Source organism: Apodemus sylvaticus, chromosome 1, assembly GCF_947179515.1.
Source record: "Apodemus sylvaticus chromosome 1, mApoSyl1.1, whole genome shotgun sequence".
NCBI classification, from domain to species: domain Eukaryota; kingdom Metazoa; phylum Chordata; class Mammalia; order Rodentia; family Muridae; genus Apodemus; species Apodemus sylvaticus.
In genome coordinates this window covers 197,907,586-197,926,031 of record NC_067472.1, presented here as the reverse complement: position 1 = coordinate 197,926,031, position 18,446 = coordinate 197,907,586, and the positions used below count along the sequence as shown (strand labels likewise).

Below are 18,446 nucleotides of genomic sequence, written 5' to 3'. Positions count from 1 at the left end.
TCTTTTCACATGTGTCCTTGAGATGGCAGGACTAGATCCCATGGTCATAGTTGGGTGGTGCAGAAGATCATTTTCTGTGCTGTTTGGAAATGTGAGACCACAAGGAATGTTTACTGGAAGCCCCAAAGAGACTTAATTACAGTTGCTAGGATTTCAACAGGTTCTGGCCTATCTAGTTCTAGTTATAATGGCAATGGACATTGTTTCTTCAGGGTTTTAGTTGTGCCAAAGCTGCGCTGTCTGGAACCTGGAAAGGAGTAGCATCCTTGGTTAGTTTTCTCTGTAACCCAATTCCAGTGTCTGGAAAAAATGTTAGAGAAGGCTGGATTAAAGGAAGGACTTGGACACTTTGGCTTTATAAGGAAGATTATGATTATGGACTACTTGTTTGTTTGTTTGTTTGTTTGTTTGTTTGTGACAGGGTTTCTCTGTGTAGCCCTGGCAGTCCTGGAACCTACCCTGCAAACCTGGGTGGCCTCAGAAAACTCAGCAATCTGCCTGCCTCTGCCTCCCAATGACAGGGATTAAATGAGTGTACCACCCAGGAGGGGCCCTCTCCCCTTGATCACTAATTGAGAAAATACCCCACAGCTGAATCTCATGGAGGCATTTCCCCAACTGAAGCTCCTTTCTCTGTGAAAGAATGTGTCAAGTTCACACACTAACCCATCCAGTACAACATGTAAGAATGAAGTAAGGCTGGGCATCATAACAGAGCCTTTCAATCCCATTACCTGCAAAGCAAATGGATGAGGATCTCCATTTGTGGAAGGCAGACTTGTTTACATAAGCACTTCCAGGAGAGTTAGAACTACGTACAAAGGCCCTATGTTAAGAAATCAAAAATAATGCCAGGAGGTGGTGGAACATGCTTTCAATCCCAGCACTTGGGAGCCAGAGGCAGAGAGATTTCTTAATTCAAGGCCAGCCTGGTCTACAGATTGATTGCCAGGACAGCCAGTGTCACACAGAGAAACCCTGTCTCCAAAAGCAAAACAAAAAAAATCCAAAATAAAATAAGATGAATAAATCTTTGTAATGGAAAAACAAAACAACTGTCATTGTACTAGCTGTTCTGCCAAGAGTAATTATAAAAATTCCTTTCAGAAAATAATTAACACTATTTTACCTACAATCTGATTCAATACTACCTAATGAATATTTACTTCGGGTGACATCATCACTCTTCATATCACTGGATATTCTGGAATAGTCTCAAACTCACTCAGAGTTTGACTCTGCCTCCAAATACTGACCATAAAGGCATGTAACACCACTCCTGGATTAATTTTTCTAAACAGGCTTTGGGAACAAAGAACAGGATGCCCTGGAGAATAGAATCCTTCCATCACAATTCATGGCATTAAAAGTGAGCCCTTCCAGCCTGACGGGGGTGGTGCACTCCTTTATTCCCAAAACTTGGAAGGCAGAGGCAGGCAGATTTCTCAGTTCCAGGCCAGTCTGGTCTAAAGACTGAGTTCCAGGGCAGCCAGAGCTACACAGAGAAAAACTGTCTCAAAAAACAACAACAACAAAAGTGAGCCCTACCACACCCAACTTAATTCATTTTCTACAAGTTCATTTGCATTTTGTTCAGTTTTCTGTGAGTGTTCATGTCTCATGTGTGCGGTCCCTGTGCCTCAAAAAGGGATTCAGAGCCCCTGCGTCTGGAGTTATAGCATATATGGGATTCCAGACCAATTAGGAACCAAATTTCAAGAATCAAGATCAACAAGCAATCTTTTCTTTTGTTGTAAATGTAGGTGTATACATGAACATGTATCAGTAATGTGCAAGCATGCCTGGAACCCTACAGACAGAAGGAGGGCTAAGACTCCAAAGGAATACAATCCCCAATGGATGGTTCTGAGCCACATAGTGGAGGTTGGGAACTAAACCAGGCTTTCCTGATGAAGCAACTATTGCTCTGACTCACTGAGCCATCACTCCATCTCCACAATAAGTAACCCTCAGTTAAATCCAGCTCTAGTTCCATAATGCTAAGAGTTTTGATATTTTGCAATGGTATGTAGTAGAAGAGATCACATTCAATTAAATTCAAGTTAGATATGGTGGTGCACTCCTTAAGCCCAACACTTGGAACACCAAAGCAGGTAGATCTCTGTGAGTTCCAGACCAGCCTTGACTACAGAGTAAGTCACAGGACTACCATGGCTGTTACAGAATAAAAAACTTTCTCAAATAAAAGAGACAGATCAAACTGTACTCAAGAAAGCACTTTTATAAATGCAAATCAAAACAACCCTGAGATTTCACCTTACACCAGTAAGAATGGCTAAGATTAAAAATTCAGGAGAAGCAGATGTAGGCGAGGATGTGGAGAAAGAAGAACTCTCCTCCACGGCTTGTGGGGTTGCAAATTGGTACAACCACTCTAGAAATCAGTCTGGCAGTTCCTAAGAAAACTGGGCACCTCACTTCCAGAAGATCCTGCTATACCACTCCTGGGCATATACCCAGAAGATTTCCCCAGCATGTAGTAAGGATACATGTTCCACTATGTTCATAGCAGCCCTATTTATAATTGCCAGAAGCTGGAAAGAACCCAGGTATCCCTCAACAGAAGAGTGGATGCAAAAAAATGTGGTATATATACACAGTGGAGTACTATTCAGCCATTAGAAACAATGAATTCATGAAATTCTTAGGCAAATGGATGGAGCTGGAGAACATCATACTAAGTGAGGTAACCCAGACTCAAAAAATGAATCATGGTATGCACTCACTAATAAGTGGATATTAACCTAGAAAACTGGAATACCAAAAACATAATCCACACATCAAATGAGGTACAAGAAGAACAGAGGAGTGGCCCCCAGTTCTGGAAAGACTCAGTCAAGCATTATAGCACAAAACCAGAACAGGGAATTTGGAAGGGGTGGGGGGGAGAACAGGGGGAGGGAAGGGGGCTGATGGGACTTTCGGGGTTTGGGGGTCTAGAAAAGGGGAAATCATTTGAAATGTAAATGAAAATATATCGAATAAAGAAAAGAAAGTACTTTTATTTAAAGAAAAATTAACTGCACATTAGTTAGGAAAAGAAACTGAGAGTAACAGACTCATTTGGCACACATCTATAAAATCAGCAGAGTGGATGTTGGAGAAGAACGGCAAAACCTGGGGACCAGCCCTCTTGGGAGCTCTCACAGACTCAGTAGCCAACAAAAGACCACACACACACACACACACACACACACACACACACACATGGGTTGAACTTAGGCCCCCATAATATATTTAGCAGATGTGCACCTCAGTCTTCATGTGGGTCCCCCAATAACTAGATTGTAAGCTATTGGCTGTCTCTGGAGCCATTCTTCTACCTAGGCTGCCTTGAGTGGCCTCAAAAGTAGAGGATGCACCTGATCTTGCAGAGACTTGATGCTTTAGGTTCAAGGTAGACCCATGGGGAAACCCTATGAGAGAAAGGGAATAGAGTAGTGACTGTCAGGTAATGTTGAGAGGTAGGTAGTGTTGAGAACATAAAATGGATAGATTTATTAATGGGAAACACTGCCTAGACAAAGATGAAGGAGAAACTGAGGCAATTTCCAATTAATTGCCAGCACAAATTGTAAACCATCCTATGGGCAAGAACCAACCCCTGACACTATCAATGATACTCTGTTATGTTTGTCAATGGGAACCTTGCATAACTATGCTATGCTCATTGTTATACTCCTGGAGAACTGGCTAGCCCAATTTTAATCTGATGCCTGCCATTCAGCAACCAATGAGACCTAAAGCAGAGGCACATAGGCAGAAATATAGGCAGAGCCACGGAAGCGCCACAGAACGGGTAAAAGACTGCAGTAGTTAGAGCAGTTGAAAATACCAAGAAAACACAGCCCACCAGATCAAATAAGCTAGGCTTACAGAGATTTACAGAGATGGAAGCAACAATCAGGCAGTTTGTATAGGTCTGACCAAGGTCCCTACATATGTGGTCCTGTAGCTTGGAGTGCCTGTCTTTGTCACTGAGGTAGATTTCTATGTAGCAAAATGCTGGATCCTGTTTACATATCCAGTCTGTTAGTCTATGTTTTTATTGGTAAATTATGTTCATTGAGATTAAGAGATATTAAGGAAAAGTGATTGTTGCTCCCGGTTATTTTTGATGTAATTTTTATGTTTGAGTGCTTCTCCTCTTTTGGATGTGTTGAAAGATTATTACTTCCTTTTTCTAAGGTGTAGTTTCCCTCCTTGTGCTGGCATTTTATATTATCCTTTGTAGGGCTGGATTTGTGGAAAGATATTGGGCAAATTTTGTTTTATCATGGAATATCTTAGTTTTTCCATATATGGTGATAAGAGTTTTGGTGGGTATAGTAGTCTGGGCTAGCATTTGTTTTCTCTTATGATCTGTATGAGATCTGCACAAGATCTCCTTGTTTTCATGGTCTCTGGTGAGAAGTCTGGTGTAATTCTGATAAGTTTTCCTTTCCATTACAGGTTTGAATGGTCTTTCTTTGTCAAGTGCATATCTGTTCTTGTCCAGTCTGTTTGGATTTCTGTAGGCTTCTTGAATGGTCACGGGCATCTCTCTCTTTACGTCAGGGAAGTTTTCTTCTACAATTTTGTTGAAGTTATTTACTGGTCAATTAAGTTGTAAATCTTTATGCTCCTCTATACCTGTAGTCCTTAGGTTTGCTCTTCTCATTGTGGTCTGGATTTCCTGAATGTTTTGGGTTACACGGTTTCTGCATTTTGCATTTTCCTTGATGGTTGAGTCAATGCTTTCTATGGTATCTTCAGCATCTGAGATTCCTTCATCTAACTCTTCTATTCTGTTGCTGATGCTTGTATCTATGACTCTTGAATTCTTACCAAGGTTTTCTATCTCCAGAGTTGTATCCCTTTGTGATTTCTTTGTTGTTTCTAGTTCCACTATTAGATCCTGTATGGTTTTGTTCAATTCCTTCACCTGTTTTTTTTGTTTCTTTGGTGTGTGTGTGTGTGTGTGTGTGTGTGTGTGTGTGTGTGTTTTCCTGTAATTCCTTAAGAAAGTTTTGTGTTTTCTCTTTAAGGGCTTCTACCTGTTGACAAATGTTCTCCTGTTTGTATTTAAGGGAACTATTTATGTCCTCTCTGACGTCCTATATCAGCATCATGAGATGTAATTTTAAATCCAGATCTTGTTTTTCTGGTGTGTTGGGGTATCCAGGACTTGCTGTTGTGGGAGAACTGGGTTCGCATGGTTCCATGTTGACTTGGTTTGTTGCCAGTGTTCTTGCATTTGATTTTTGCCATCTGGTTATCTCTGGTGCTAGCTGGTCTTGATGTCTCTGACTGTGGTTTAACTGTCCTGCTAGCCTATGTATCTGAACTCCAGGGAGACCCATTCTCTCTAGGAGGAGTTTATGTATGCAGAGCTGGGATAATGTGTGAGCTCAGGTGTACATAAAGAAATCAAAAGTATCCTGTCACCAGCTGATTCTTGATTCCTGTGTCCTGATGGTTCTTAGCAGGTCCCACTTTGTCCAGAAATTTGAGAATGGTGGTGGCCTCACCTTTGGACACAGATTGGTAGGCACTCCTGAAAGACTAGCTTCCTTGTGGTGGTATTTCTATATGTAATTCTGTGGCCCAGCATCTTATCTGGATGCAGACAAAAATCAGAAGTCTTCTGTCCCAGGCTGATCCTGGGTACCTGTGTTCTCAGGATTTTGGGCTGGTTCCTCTGAGCAGCAGGGGTGGTCCTCCCTGTGCTCTCAAACCTCTCTGTACTCCTGTGTGGTTAGCTATCTCCCTGATTAACCAGGATATGGCACTCTGTGGGAGAGGATCGTCCCCAGCTGGAGATAGAAACCAAACGCTTCCTGCCTGGGAGTACTTGACATGATCCTCTGAGCAACAGGGATTCTCCTAGCTGTGCTCTCTGGCTTCTCCACACTTCTGTGTGTCTGCTATCTCTGTGCATCACCTGGATATTTGCTTTATCGTTAGAAGTGTTAAAATCTCATCCATAGTGAAGGATAATTCTGCTACCAGTAATAGCCTTCTAACTGACAACCACATCTGTGAGATCAAGGGACAGAATGTCAGTGGCTTGAAGGATGCTCAGACTGCAGATAGACTGTCAAAAGCTGGGACTGTGGTTACCCTCACGATCATGCCTGCGTTTATCTGGGAACATTATTAAACGGATAGCTCCCAGCATTATGAGAAGCATGATGGTTCACTCCAGTCCTGAACTTTAAATGCCTTGTACAGTGAATCACATCACAGCTGAATGTTTCCAGCTTTCCTCTTTGCCTACTTCTCTATTTCTCACATGATGCTTTCCTGGAACCTGAGGGAATATGGTGCTTGGAAGCCTTTCTATTTTCTATCATAGCTGGGAACCTCACTCTATTTCATATCAGCTTCTGATTTGAAGATAGATGTGTAGCCTTAGCCAGGTTCTAGAGATGTAAAACACTCAAAGTTTTACTTACATTCCTAGATTTGGTTCTTTACTGGGAACCTGATGTGTTTATATAAGCCATGGTTATTAGGATAAATGGTGTAGGCTTAGCTTTCCCTGAGAACTGGTCAGCTTTCTCCTAGAACAAAGCACGGTGTTAGTCATGTGTTTCAGTTCTGTGGCATACTTTGAATTTAGTACATCAGCATAGTACATTGCCTTTGATAGTTATTTTTTAAGTTTTCTCTGTGTGGGTATGTAAAATCCAATTAATCAACACTGTTTTCATTCCAGAGAAGCATTATACAGTTGTGTGTACATTGCAAGACACTGTAATGATTGTCATTAAATCTTAATGACCTTCACATCATATACTTCAATTGTCACCTTAAATATAATAAGCATTTAGTATAAAAGCCAAAATAGAATTATTGCTGCCTTCTGAAACCTGAAGTGTTACCTCTCTATTAAACTGCTATATGCTATATCTGATCAGCTTACTGGTAAAGCTGAGGTGCCTAGTCATATCAAGATTTTCTAGTCACTGTACAAAGAAAATGCCTAAGAGCTGCCCTATTGCTTTCTGAGGAAACAAAGTGCTGTATATTTCATGTGTAAGTTGTTATACTCAATAACGTTTTGGGTCTCTTATTTACTTAGAGAATAATTTGGTAATATCTAAATTAGGGTTTGAATCCTAATATTATGTAACTTTAGCTAAGTTGGCATGGTTTTAGGTGTTTACCTAGTCGTCTTAATTTGTTCCACTTTCTGAATCCTTAATGTAAACAAAAATGGCAAGGACACTTTATCCTGATTTATTTCTTTCTGAATTAGTTAATCTCCTATTCTATTATAGTATGTGATACTATCGTAATAAAGGTAAAAAACGTTAAAAAATATTAGGGGAAAACTTTACCTAATGTGTTGGGTGAAGAACTATAGGTCAGTGGGACATATGCAGTAGTGACTGGAATGTAAATGGATAATATATGTAATAAAATAATTTTCAGGAACTATTTCTCCTTTTATTTCATGAGAACATAATGTAACAATGAAGAATGAATATTTACAGTTGCTTTGAAACAACCCCTCTATATAAACCACAGTGGTACACAACGTCTACAGAAAGGCCTGGTTAATTCCCACAAATACTGAGATGAAGGGTGTACATAACACACTTCTTCATGACTATAAATGTCTGGAATGGTCAAGGAGCTGAGAGAAGTAAGTTGGATTTGGGGTGTAATCCAGAGTAAGCCAGTCCTCGGATTTGTCAAAGTCGTCAAGGATTCTTTGCCAGAGTTCCTCTGCAGATGGACCTGAACCTCGAGCCTCCTCTGGGCAATGGGTGGCAGCTTCTAGGACATCTGTAGATTCAGTCACTGGAGTAAGCCAGTCCTCGGGTATGTCAAAGTCGTCAATGATTCTTTGCCAGAGTTCCTCTGCAGATGGACCTGAACCTTGAGCCTCCTCTGGGCAATGGGTGGCAGCTTCTAGGACATCTGTAGATTCAGTCGCTGGAGTAAGCCAGTCCTCGGATTTCTCCAAGTCGTCAAGGATTCTTTGCCAGAGTTCCTCTGCAGATGGACCTGAACCTTGAGCCTCCTCTGGGCAATGGGTGGCAGCTTCTAGGACATCTGTAGATTCAGTCACTGCTAGATCAGTCTGGGCTTCAACTGCTGCTGATTGACCAGAATCCCAATCTATAATGGCAGCATGGCCAACAAGCAGATCTTCCTGCTGACTACACCTATCTGCATCACTGGCCTGATAATGATGCAGAGAAGATTCCTGGATGCAGTTGAGTTTGGGAATGGAAACCTCACTAAATGTGCCTGAACACATGGGCTCTCCATTCTCAGTAGCAACAAGAGGTATGGAACCAGGAAAGTGGGTTGATTCAAAAACTGGTTTTGAACTTCCATTGGTCTCTGGCAAAGCTTCTGTAATATTCTGGAGAGCCATCCGCTTGTACTTAGCTCGGCTGTTCTTAAACCAGATCTGGAAAAGAAAGAAGATATCAGAAGAATGCCTGTTGTCCCCTAACAGGACCACAAGGTGAAGATTTTGGATAAAAGGTGTTTGTATAGCAATGATTCACATGTCAGAAACAAAGAAGCAGGAAACTCAAGATGGCTAAGATATTATACTAAAGTAGATTGTGTATGACCAGACAACATAAGACTGGGGAGATTGAGCCAGTGTGTCCTGTATTTTAGCAGGAGCTCTGGTGATTAGGTTTCTGAGACCCTGCATGGAAACAATGCTATTCTATATTGCTACCAGGTTGATAAAAATTTGAGTCCCAGCATTTGATTCACAAATATCCACCACCTAAAACTGTCATCACTGCCCTAAGCATTTAAGAACAAAATTAAAGTTTCTGATGGGAAAGTGTAGATTTTTGCTGTTGGATTGAGGGAAAAGAGAGGAGCAGACCTTGATGTCCCTCGCTGTCACACCAACTAACTCTGCCAGCTTCACACATTGATCCTGGTTTGGGTACTGACACTTATCAAAATGTTCTTGCAGCAGGTGCTTTTGTTTTTTGGAGTACACAATGCGTTCCTTCCGCACCTTTCTTGAAGTCACAGGGCCAGATTGATGGTCAGCATATTTCTCTGACAGTACCACAGATCCTATGAGAACATGGAAACAAGATTTCAATTATGTATTTGATAACTTAGACGCCCTGAGGGTTTTTTCAAAGTAGGTAAACCTGGGCCCAGTACAGGATCTAGTTGCATTTGGATACCTGATTTTCTTGATGGTCCTTGGAACTCTTGCTGATGTAGGTCCCTTTCAGGGACTGAAAGACTTGATTGCATTGGATTTGTTGGGGTCAATATGGGACTGTAATAAACTTGAAAGGGTAAGTTCCTTGCAGTCTCTTGAAGCCTTTGGGGTCTGGTTTCTATGGGTGCACTTGAAGGCATTTGGAATTTTGGATACAAGGAGGGACCTTCAGCCCTATGTGTGTTCCGAACCTATTGGAATATGTTCCTGTTCTGGAGAATCTAGTAAAAGAAAACACGTCAAAAAATGTACAGAGAGCACTGATTTACCCATCCTGCCTACCCAGCATTTGGTTTGGACTGTTACAGAGCAGGAATAAGACAGGAGCTTCATTCTTTCTGAACAACTGCCTCTGTTTCCAAATCTTACAAGTATTCTCAGTATTGAAATAAATATGCACTTGGCTCCAGTATTAACAAGAGGTTGCCAGTCCAGGTAAGCTGGCAATTGAATGTTCATTTCCAATGTTTAAATTTTCCATATCCTACACTTCTGGCTGTGAAATTTTGTTGGGACAGACTACTAGCTAGTCTGCCTCTGCCCATGAAAATAAAAGCCTGAAGGCTTCACAGGATTTCTGTGGCATGCAGGGCAACTGACACAAAAGTCAAATCACAAACCCAGGAATTCTGCAAACAGAGTAAATGGACAACTGACACGAAAGTCTGAAGACCTCCCAGGGGCACTGCAGCATGCAGAGAAACTGAATGACAGTCTGAAAGCCTTTCTGGAATTCTTTTGCATGCAGGGAAACAAAACCTACAGTACTTATGTTTCCCTGGTTAACAGCTAAACATAGGGCAACAGCTTGACAAATCCTCTCAAGAGTAAACAGTATGAAGGCATCCCAGTAGATGTGTCACAGCCAGGGCAACATATCTCCAGCTTCTCTGCCCCTCTAAAGAACCCACAATTCAAAGATCTTCAAGAAGGCCTCCCTGAAGACACACTGCCACCAGGGCAACAAGTCACCAGTGTACATGCCCCTCTGAAGGTTCCACAGTCAGAAAATCCCACAGGAGGTTTGCCACATCCAAGGCAACTGGCCTACCATGAGACTTGAGTCAACCTAGGGACAAAAAAGAAAACTCCCAAACAGAAACACCCCAACCAGAAAAAAACTCCCTATAACCATATGACAAGAGGCAAGAGCAAGACCATGAGAAACAGAAGCCAGTAAACTTTGGCATTATCAGAAACTACTTCTCCCACCACAGCAAGCCCTGGATAGACAAATGCACTTGAAAGTCAGGAAGATGACCTAAAATCTTATCTCATTAAGATAATAGAATCCTTTTAAAGAGATATAAATAACTCACATAAAGAAATATAAGAAAACGCAAGTGAACAGGTAGAAGCACTTAAAGAGGAAACACATAAATCCCATAAGCAATACAGGAAGATACAATCAAAAAAGTGAAAGTTTTTATTAATGAAGTCCAAGACCTAGAATTGGAAGTAGATATAACAAAGACAAATATAGGCAACCCAGGAAATTGAAAACCAAGGAATGAGATCTGGGATAATTAATCATTACCAGGAGAATACAAGAGACAGAAGAAAGAAAGCAGCAGTCTCAACTAACCTGGACCCCCCAAGATCTCTCAGAAACTAGGCAACCACCAATTAAGCGTACACCAGCTGATATGAGGCCCCCAACACATACTCAGCAGAAAACTGTGGGACTGTACTCCCTCAGAAAAGATGTACCTAACCCTAAAAAGACTGGAGGCCCGAAGTGGGCAGGGAGTTCTTATAGGTAGGGGGTGGGGTGAAGACATTCTCCCTGAGAAGGAAACTAGACTTACAGGATGTGGAACTTTCCGTGGGAGGACCAGAAGGGGGATAAAATCTGGATTGTAAAAAAGATTAAATATTTTTTAAACAAAGGAATATTATCATAATTGGAAAAACATGATCCCAGTTTCTCCTCCTTGCAGTATGACACCCTGTGACAAAATAAAGAATCAAGGGCAATGGAACATGTCCCATTTCCATGGACCCTTTCCACTCCCGTATTCTAAACAAGAGCATTGATGATCTAATTACTCTGGATGTCAGAAGGCACATACACCTAAGCCAGATCCCCTGATATTGAAGTTCTATACCAAGGACTTAGCCTTAATTGAATCTCCCTATCAAGAACCCTCCCACAGGCTCCTCCTTTCATCCTCTAGAATCCAGCAGCTATACACACCCTGTTGTAACATCCAGTCTGTAGCCACAACTTAATATCTAACGGAAATATGGCCAGATCACAGACTTTTTTTGTACTCTTTTCTTTTGTGACTGAGTTTCGCTAAATGAACTATGCTGTATGTGAGTCAAACAGAACACAAGGCTGAAACAGAATTCAGAAGGATCAGCCTAACTGTTACTTCCCAAGCAGGTCTAAGACTAAAGGTGTGTAACAAAGAACTGAGCCATCCTGTAGGATTTCCTCCTAACATGGGCTCCATTGAGAAAATAAAAATGTTCCTTACTCTCTAGGAGCAATCTCAAAAAATGCGTCTCTTCTCATCCTGCTGCCAAGAGGACATGCACGTTTCCGGCCACCACTAACACCTATTTATTTCTCCAAACTTTCTCTTCTGAGACTGAGGCTGGTTCCATGTGCATGCCCCTGACTTCCTGATTCACACTATACATGCAAGGCAGGGCTCACAATTACAAAAACCCACTTGCCATTAGTTTCCGAGTCCTGGGATTAAAGGTGTGGTCCATGCATCCAAAATGGTTACAGATTTTAGATGAAGGAGGGCCTGCTCAGCCAAACACCATCCAAGATGTCACACTTTTGAGTCAGAATGCCACTACTATACCTTATCTAGGCAATCTGGAGCCTTAATTGGTCCCAAGGTCACTTGAGATCCCATTGTCAGTTCTTTCCTTTGTCCTATAGACAGGCCTCACTACCTATTGATCCAGGCTTTCTGAACAGCCCAGGATTCAATCTTGTGCTTAGAATGAAGAATAGAGCCCCTTGAGGTTTCTTGAAAGCTCATCCATAGAGTGCCCCGATCAGGGCAAATCACTGCTCTGCACTGTTCACATTTATGGGATAGACTTGAACCATCTACTAAATTTAAATAACATCTTCTGCATGTATCCAGGGCATATTTTATACTTCACCAATCAAACACCCATACTGGCTAAAAAAATCACCAAAAATCCTCCTCCACTGTCTCCCAAATTTTCCCCAACTTGATATCCCCTTTACATAGCAACCTTAGACATTTCATGCAACTCACCAATTCACCAGGAATGAAGAGGGTTCCTGTAACCTGCTCAGTCCTCTGTCTTTGAATTCTCCTTAGAAGACCTGCCCTTATATATCTCTCCTAACCTGGAATTCAAAGCCCCTCCCACCCTTTGGCTCCTCCTACTTGCAATATACAAATCCATTATTCTCTCCCACCCTTTGATGCTACTCCAGGTGTAGCCTCATTTTATAGAACCCATGAATTAAATTTTTTGGTTTGTAATCCTTTATTTCTTTACATTTTATATTTTACTTTTATTACTTCCCAGTTCAGCTGTTACTTTCCTCCCAGACCTCCCTCCCACAATTTTTCATCACATTCCTAATCCCATGTCTCCAAGAGAATGCCTTCCACACCAGGCCTTTGGTCTGGTTTAAATAATTTAATGTGTGTAGCCATCTTACTTTTGTTTCTGTCTGGTTTTTAAGGTATAAATATGTTCTGCATGTCTTGGTTATATAGTTTTGACTGGGAGTGCATTGAATCTGTAGTTTGCTTTTGGCAAGGTGGCCATTTTTACTACATTAATTCTGCCAATCCATGATCATGAAAGAGATCTTTCCATATTCTGAGGTCTGCTTTGATTTCTTTCTTCAGAGACTTGAAATTCTTGTCATACCAATTTTTCACTTGCATACTTAGAGTGACACCAAGATATGTAATGTTATTTGTGACTATGGTAAAGGGTGTCATTACCCTATTTTCTTTCTCAGCTTATTTATCCTTTGAGTAGAGGAAGGCTACTGATTTGATTGAGTTAATTTTACATCCAGCCAAATGGCAGAAATTGTTTCTCAGTTGTAGGAGTTCTCTAGTGTTGTTTTATTGGGTTGCATAAGTATACTATCATATCATCTGCAAATAGTGATGTTTTGACTACCTCCTTTCCAGTTTGTAACATTTTGACAAGTGTTACAAACTGTACCTCCTTTTGTTCTCTAAATGCTCTAGATAGATCTTCAAGTACTATATTGAATAAATAGGGAAAGAGTGGGCAACATTTTCTGGACCATAATTTTAGTAGGATTACTTCAAATTTCCTCTATTTAGTTTGATGTTGGCTTCTGGTTTGCTGTATATTGCTTTTACTATGTTTTGGTATAGGCCTTGAATTCCTGATCATTCCAAGACTTTTAACATGAAGGGATAGTGAATTTTGTCAAATGCTTTCTCAGCATCTAACTAAATGATCTTGTGGGGTATTTTTTTTCGAGTTTCTTTATGTAGTGGATTAAATTGAAAGATTTCTATATATTGAACCACACTTGCATTGCTGTGATGAAGCCTATTTGATCCTGGTGAATTACTGTTTTGATGTGTTCTTGGATTCCATCAGCAAGAATTTTTTTGAGTAGTTTTGGATCACTGTTCTCAAGGGAAATTGGTCTGGAATTCTCTTTCCTTGTTTAATCTTTGCTTGGTTTATGTATAAGCAATACTGTGGCTTCATATAATGAATTGTGAAGGATACCTCGGGTTTCTGATTTGTGGAATAGTTTGAAAAGTATCCGTAGTAGGTCTTCTTTGAAGAACTGATAGAATTCCCAACAAACACATCTGGTCCTGTGTTTTTGTTGTTGTTGTTGTTGTTGTTGTTGTTGTTTTTGGTGTTGGTGGTGGTGGTGGTGGTTTTGGTTGTGGTGGTGATGGTGGTGTTTTGGGAAGACTGTTAATAACTGAATCTATTTCCTCATGTGTTATGGGACTATTTTGATGGTTTATCTGATCAGGTTTTAACATTGGCAGCTGGCATGTGTCTACAAAATTGTCCATTTCATCCAGATTTCCCAATTTTGTTGAGTATAAGCTTTTGTAGTAGGATCTGATGATATTTGGAATTTCTGCCGTTTCTGTTGTTATATCTCCCTTTTCATTCCAATTCTATTAATTTGCGTGTTTCCTCTATTCCTTCTTGTTAGTCTGCTAAGTGTTTATCTATCTTGTTGATTTTCTCAAAGAACCAACTCTTGGTTTTGTTGATTCTTTGTATAATTCTTTTTGTTTCTACTTTGTTGATTTTGGCCTTGAATTTGTTTATTCCCTGCCATGTATTCCTCTTGGATGTATTTGTTTCATTTGGTTGTAGAGCTTTCAGATGTTCTGTCAAGCTGCTAATGTAAGCTCTCTCCATTTCCTTGTTGGAGGCACTTAACTATATGAGTTTTTCTCTTAGCACATATGACTATTGACAGCTTTTCAGGATTTCTAGTTGCAACTGCTTTAAGAGGAGAACCTTCTAGAAAGGTTATTGTTCATTGTTTACAGGCTTTTACTGCTAAGGGACTGCCTAAAGTTGGCAAGACAGATAATGGGCCTGCATACACTAGAAACAGCTTTGAACAATTTTGCAAGGAATTTGGAATTGAACATAAAACTGAAATTCCTCATGATCCAATGGGACAAGGAATTGTTGAATGTATCTGAAAAATTAGCTTTAGAAAACAAAACAGGTTGAGTTTTAACTTCCAAGGTCACCAAAAGCACATCTCGCTTTTGCATTATTTGTTTTAATTTTTTGTAAACTGATGCTAAAGGTCAGTCTGCAGTAGATCATCGCTGGCATCCAGACACTTCCAGCTCGTATGCCATGGTTAAATGTTGAGATCCTTTAACTAATACTTTGGAATGGCCCCAACCCTGTTTTAATACGGGAATGAGATCCTGTTTGTGTTTTTTCACATAAAGGAATTGGAGATCAATGACTACTGAAAAGATTGTTTCGCCAAGTGGACACAGATCCTGAGCCTTCTAATGATTATGATACTAATGATGAAGGCATCTCAGGATCCCTATGAGCCATCTAAATTAACCTGAAGTGTAGTCTTTGCCCTTACTGGATAGCAGGTGTTTTCTATCAATTCTCAAAGCCACCCTCCTTACACCAGGAGGCTTGATCTTGTTTGGATCTTTGTCAGCTCCCAGTTTAGGCACTTAACTAAGCAATTACCCCTTGGAGGTTCACTTGAGTATGATGGAAAAGAGTCCTGCTCCACAAATCCTTGGTCATGTGAAGGTTTTATCTGAAAGGTGGGATGTAGACATCCAGTGCTTAGAGACCATTTAAGCATTTGTTCTTTTCACATGTGTCCTTGAGATGGCAGGACTAGATCCCATGGTCATAGTTGGGTGGTGCAGAAGATTATTTTCTGTGCTGTTTGGAAATGTGAGACCACAAGGAATGTTTACTGGAAGCCCCAAAGAGATTTAATTACAGTTGCTAGGATTTCAACAAGTTCTGGCCTATCTAGTTCTAGTTATAACGGCAATGGACATTGTTTCTTCAGGGTTTTAGTTGTGCCAAAGCTGCGCTGTCTGGAACCTGGAAAGGAGTAGCATCCTTGGTTAGTTTTCTCTGTAACCCAATTCCAGTGTCTGGAAAAAATGTTAGAGAAGGCTGGATTAAGCGAAGGACTTGGACACTTTGGCTTTATAAGGAAGATTATGATTATGGACTACTTGTTTGTTTGTTTGTTTGTTTGTTTGTTTGTGACAGGGTTTCTCTGTGTAGCCCTGGCAGTCCTGGAACCTACCCTGCAAACCTGGGTGGCCTCAGAAAACTCAGCAATCTGCCTGCCTCTGCCTCCCAATGACAGGGATTAAATGAGTGTACCACCCAGGAGGGGCCCTCTCCCCTTGATCACTAATTGAGAAAATACCCCACAGCTGAATCTCATGGAGGCATTTCCCCAACTGAAGCTCCTTTCTCTGTGAAAGAATGTGTCAAGTTCACACACTAACCCATCCAGTACAACATGTAAAAATGAAGTAAGGCTGGGCATCATAACAGAGCCTTTCAATCCCATTACCTGCAAAGCAAATGGATGAGGATCTCCATTTGTGGAAGGCAGTCTTGTTTACATAAGCACTTCCAGGAGAGTTAGAACTACGTACAAAGGCCCTATGTTAAGAAATCAAAAATAATGCCAGGAGGTGGTGGCACATGCCTTCAATCCCAGCACTTGGGAGCCAGAGGCAGAGAGATTTCTTAATTCAAGGCCAGCCTGGTCTACAGATTGATTGCCAGGACAGCCAGTGTTACACAGAGAAACCCTGTCTCCAAAAACAAAACAAAAAAATCCAAAATAAAATAAGATGAATAAATCTTTGTAATGGAAAAACAAAACAACTGTCATTGTACTAGCTGTTCTGCCAAGAGTAATTATAAAAATTCCTTTCAGAAAATAATTAACACTATTTTACCTACAATCTGATTTAATACTACCTAATGAATATTTACTTCGGGTGACATCATCACTCTTCATATCACTGGATATTCTCGAATAGTCTCAAACTCACTCAGAGTTTGACTCTGCCTCCAAATACTGACCATAAAGGCATGTAACACCACTCCTGGATTAATTTTTCTAAACAGGCTTTGGGAACAAAGAACAGGATGCCCTGGAGAATAGAATCCTTCCATCACAATTCATGGCATTAAAAGTGAGCCCTTCCAGCCTGACGGGGGTGGTGCACTCCTTTATTCCCAAAACTTGGAAGGCAGAGGCAGGCAGATTTCTCAGTTCCAGGCCAGTCTGGTCTAAAGACTGAGTTCCAGGGCAGCCAGAGCTACACAGAGAAAAACTGTCTCAAAAAACAACAACAACAAAAGTGAGCCCTACCACACCCAACTTAATTCATTTTCTACAAGTTCATTTGCATTTTGTTCAGTTTTCTGTGAGTGTTCATGTCTCATGTGTGCGGTCCCTGTGCCTCAAAAAGGGATTCAGAGCCCCTGCGTCTGGAGTTATAGCATATATGGGATTCCAGACCAATTAGGAACCAAATTTCAAAAATCAAGATCAACAAGCAATCTTTTCTTTTGTTGTAAATGTAGGTGTATACATGAACATGTGTCAGTAATGTGCAAGCATGCCTGGAACCCTACAGACAGAAGGAAGGCTAAGACTCTAAAGGAATAAAATTCCCAATGGATGGTTCTGAGCCACATAGTGGAGGTTGGGAACTAAACCAGGCTTTCCTGATGAAGCAACTATTGCTCTGACTCACTGAGCCATCACTCCATCTCCACAATAAGTAACCCTCAGTTAAATCCAGCTCTAGTTCCATAATGCTAAGAGTTTTGATATTTTGCAATGGTATGTAGTAGAAGAGATCACATTCAATTAAATTCAAGTTAGATATGGTGGTGCACTCCTTAAGCCCAACACTTGGAACACCAAAGCAGGTAGATCTCTGTGAGTTCCAGACCAGCCTTGACTACAGTGTATGTCACAGGACTACCATGGCTCTTACAGAATAAAAAACTGTCTCAAATAAAAGAGACAGATCAAACTGTACTCAAGAAAGCACTTTTATAAATGCAAATCAAAACAACCCTGAGATTTCACCTTACACCAGTAAGAATGGCTAAGATTAAAAATACAGGAGAAGCAGATGTAGGCGAGGATGTGGAGAAAGAGGAACACTCCTCCACTGCTTGTGGGGTTGCAAATTGGTACAACCACTCTAGAAATCAGTCTGGCAGTTCCTCAGAAAACTGGGCACCTCACTTCCAGAAGATCCTGCTATACCACTCCTGGGCATATACCCAGAAGATTTCCCCAGCATGTAATAAGGATACATGTTCCACTATGTTCATAGCAGCCCTATTTATAATTGCCAGAAGCTGGAAAGAACCCAGGTATCCCTCAACAGAAGAGTGGATGCAAAAAAAATGTGGTATATATACACAGTGGAGTACTATTCAGCCATTAGAAACAATGAATTCATGAAATTCTTAGGCAAATGGATGGAGCTGGAGAACATCATACTAAGTGAGGTAACCCAGACTCAAAAAATGAATCATGGTATGCACTCACTAATAAGTGGATATTAACCTAGAAACTGGAATACCAAAAACATAATCCGCACATCAAATGAGGTACAAGAAGAACAGAGGAGTGGCCCCCAGTTCTGGAAAGACTCAGTCAAGCATTATAGCACAAACCAGAACAGGG

At 40.9% G+C, this 18,446-nt stretch overlaps 1 protein-coding gene across 1 annotated transcript; it reads right to left on the bottom strand.

Moving 5' to 3' along the window:
* Positions 1 to 8,233: 8,233 nt before the first annotated feature.
* Positions 8,234 to 9,393, bottom strand: LOC127674843 (homeobox protein DLX-4-like; the record flags this gene model as incomplete). The annotated part of the gene is made up of 3 exons (XM_052170604.1): positions 8,234 to 8,431; positions 8,870 to 9,069; positions 9,186 to 9,393. Coding segments are annotated over 3 exons (606 nt in total), but the record flags the coding sequence as incomplete, so codon positions are not given.
* Positions 9,394 to 18,446: the final 9,053 nt, after the last annotated feature.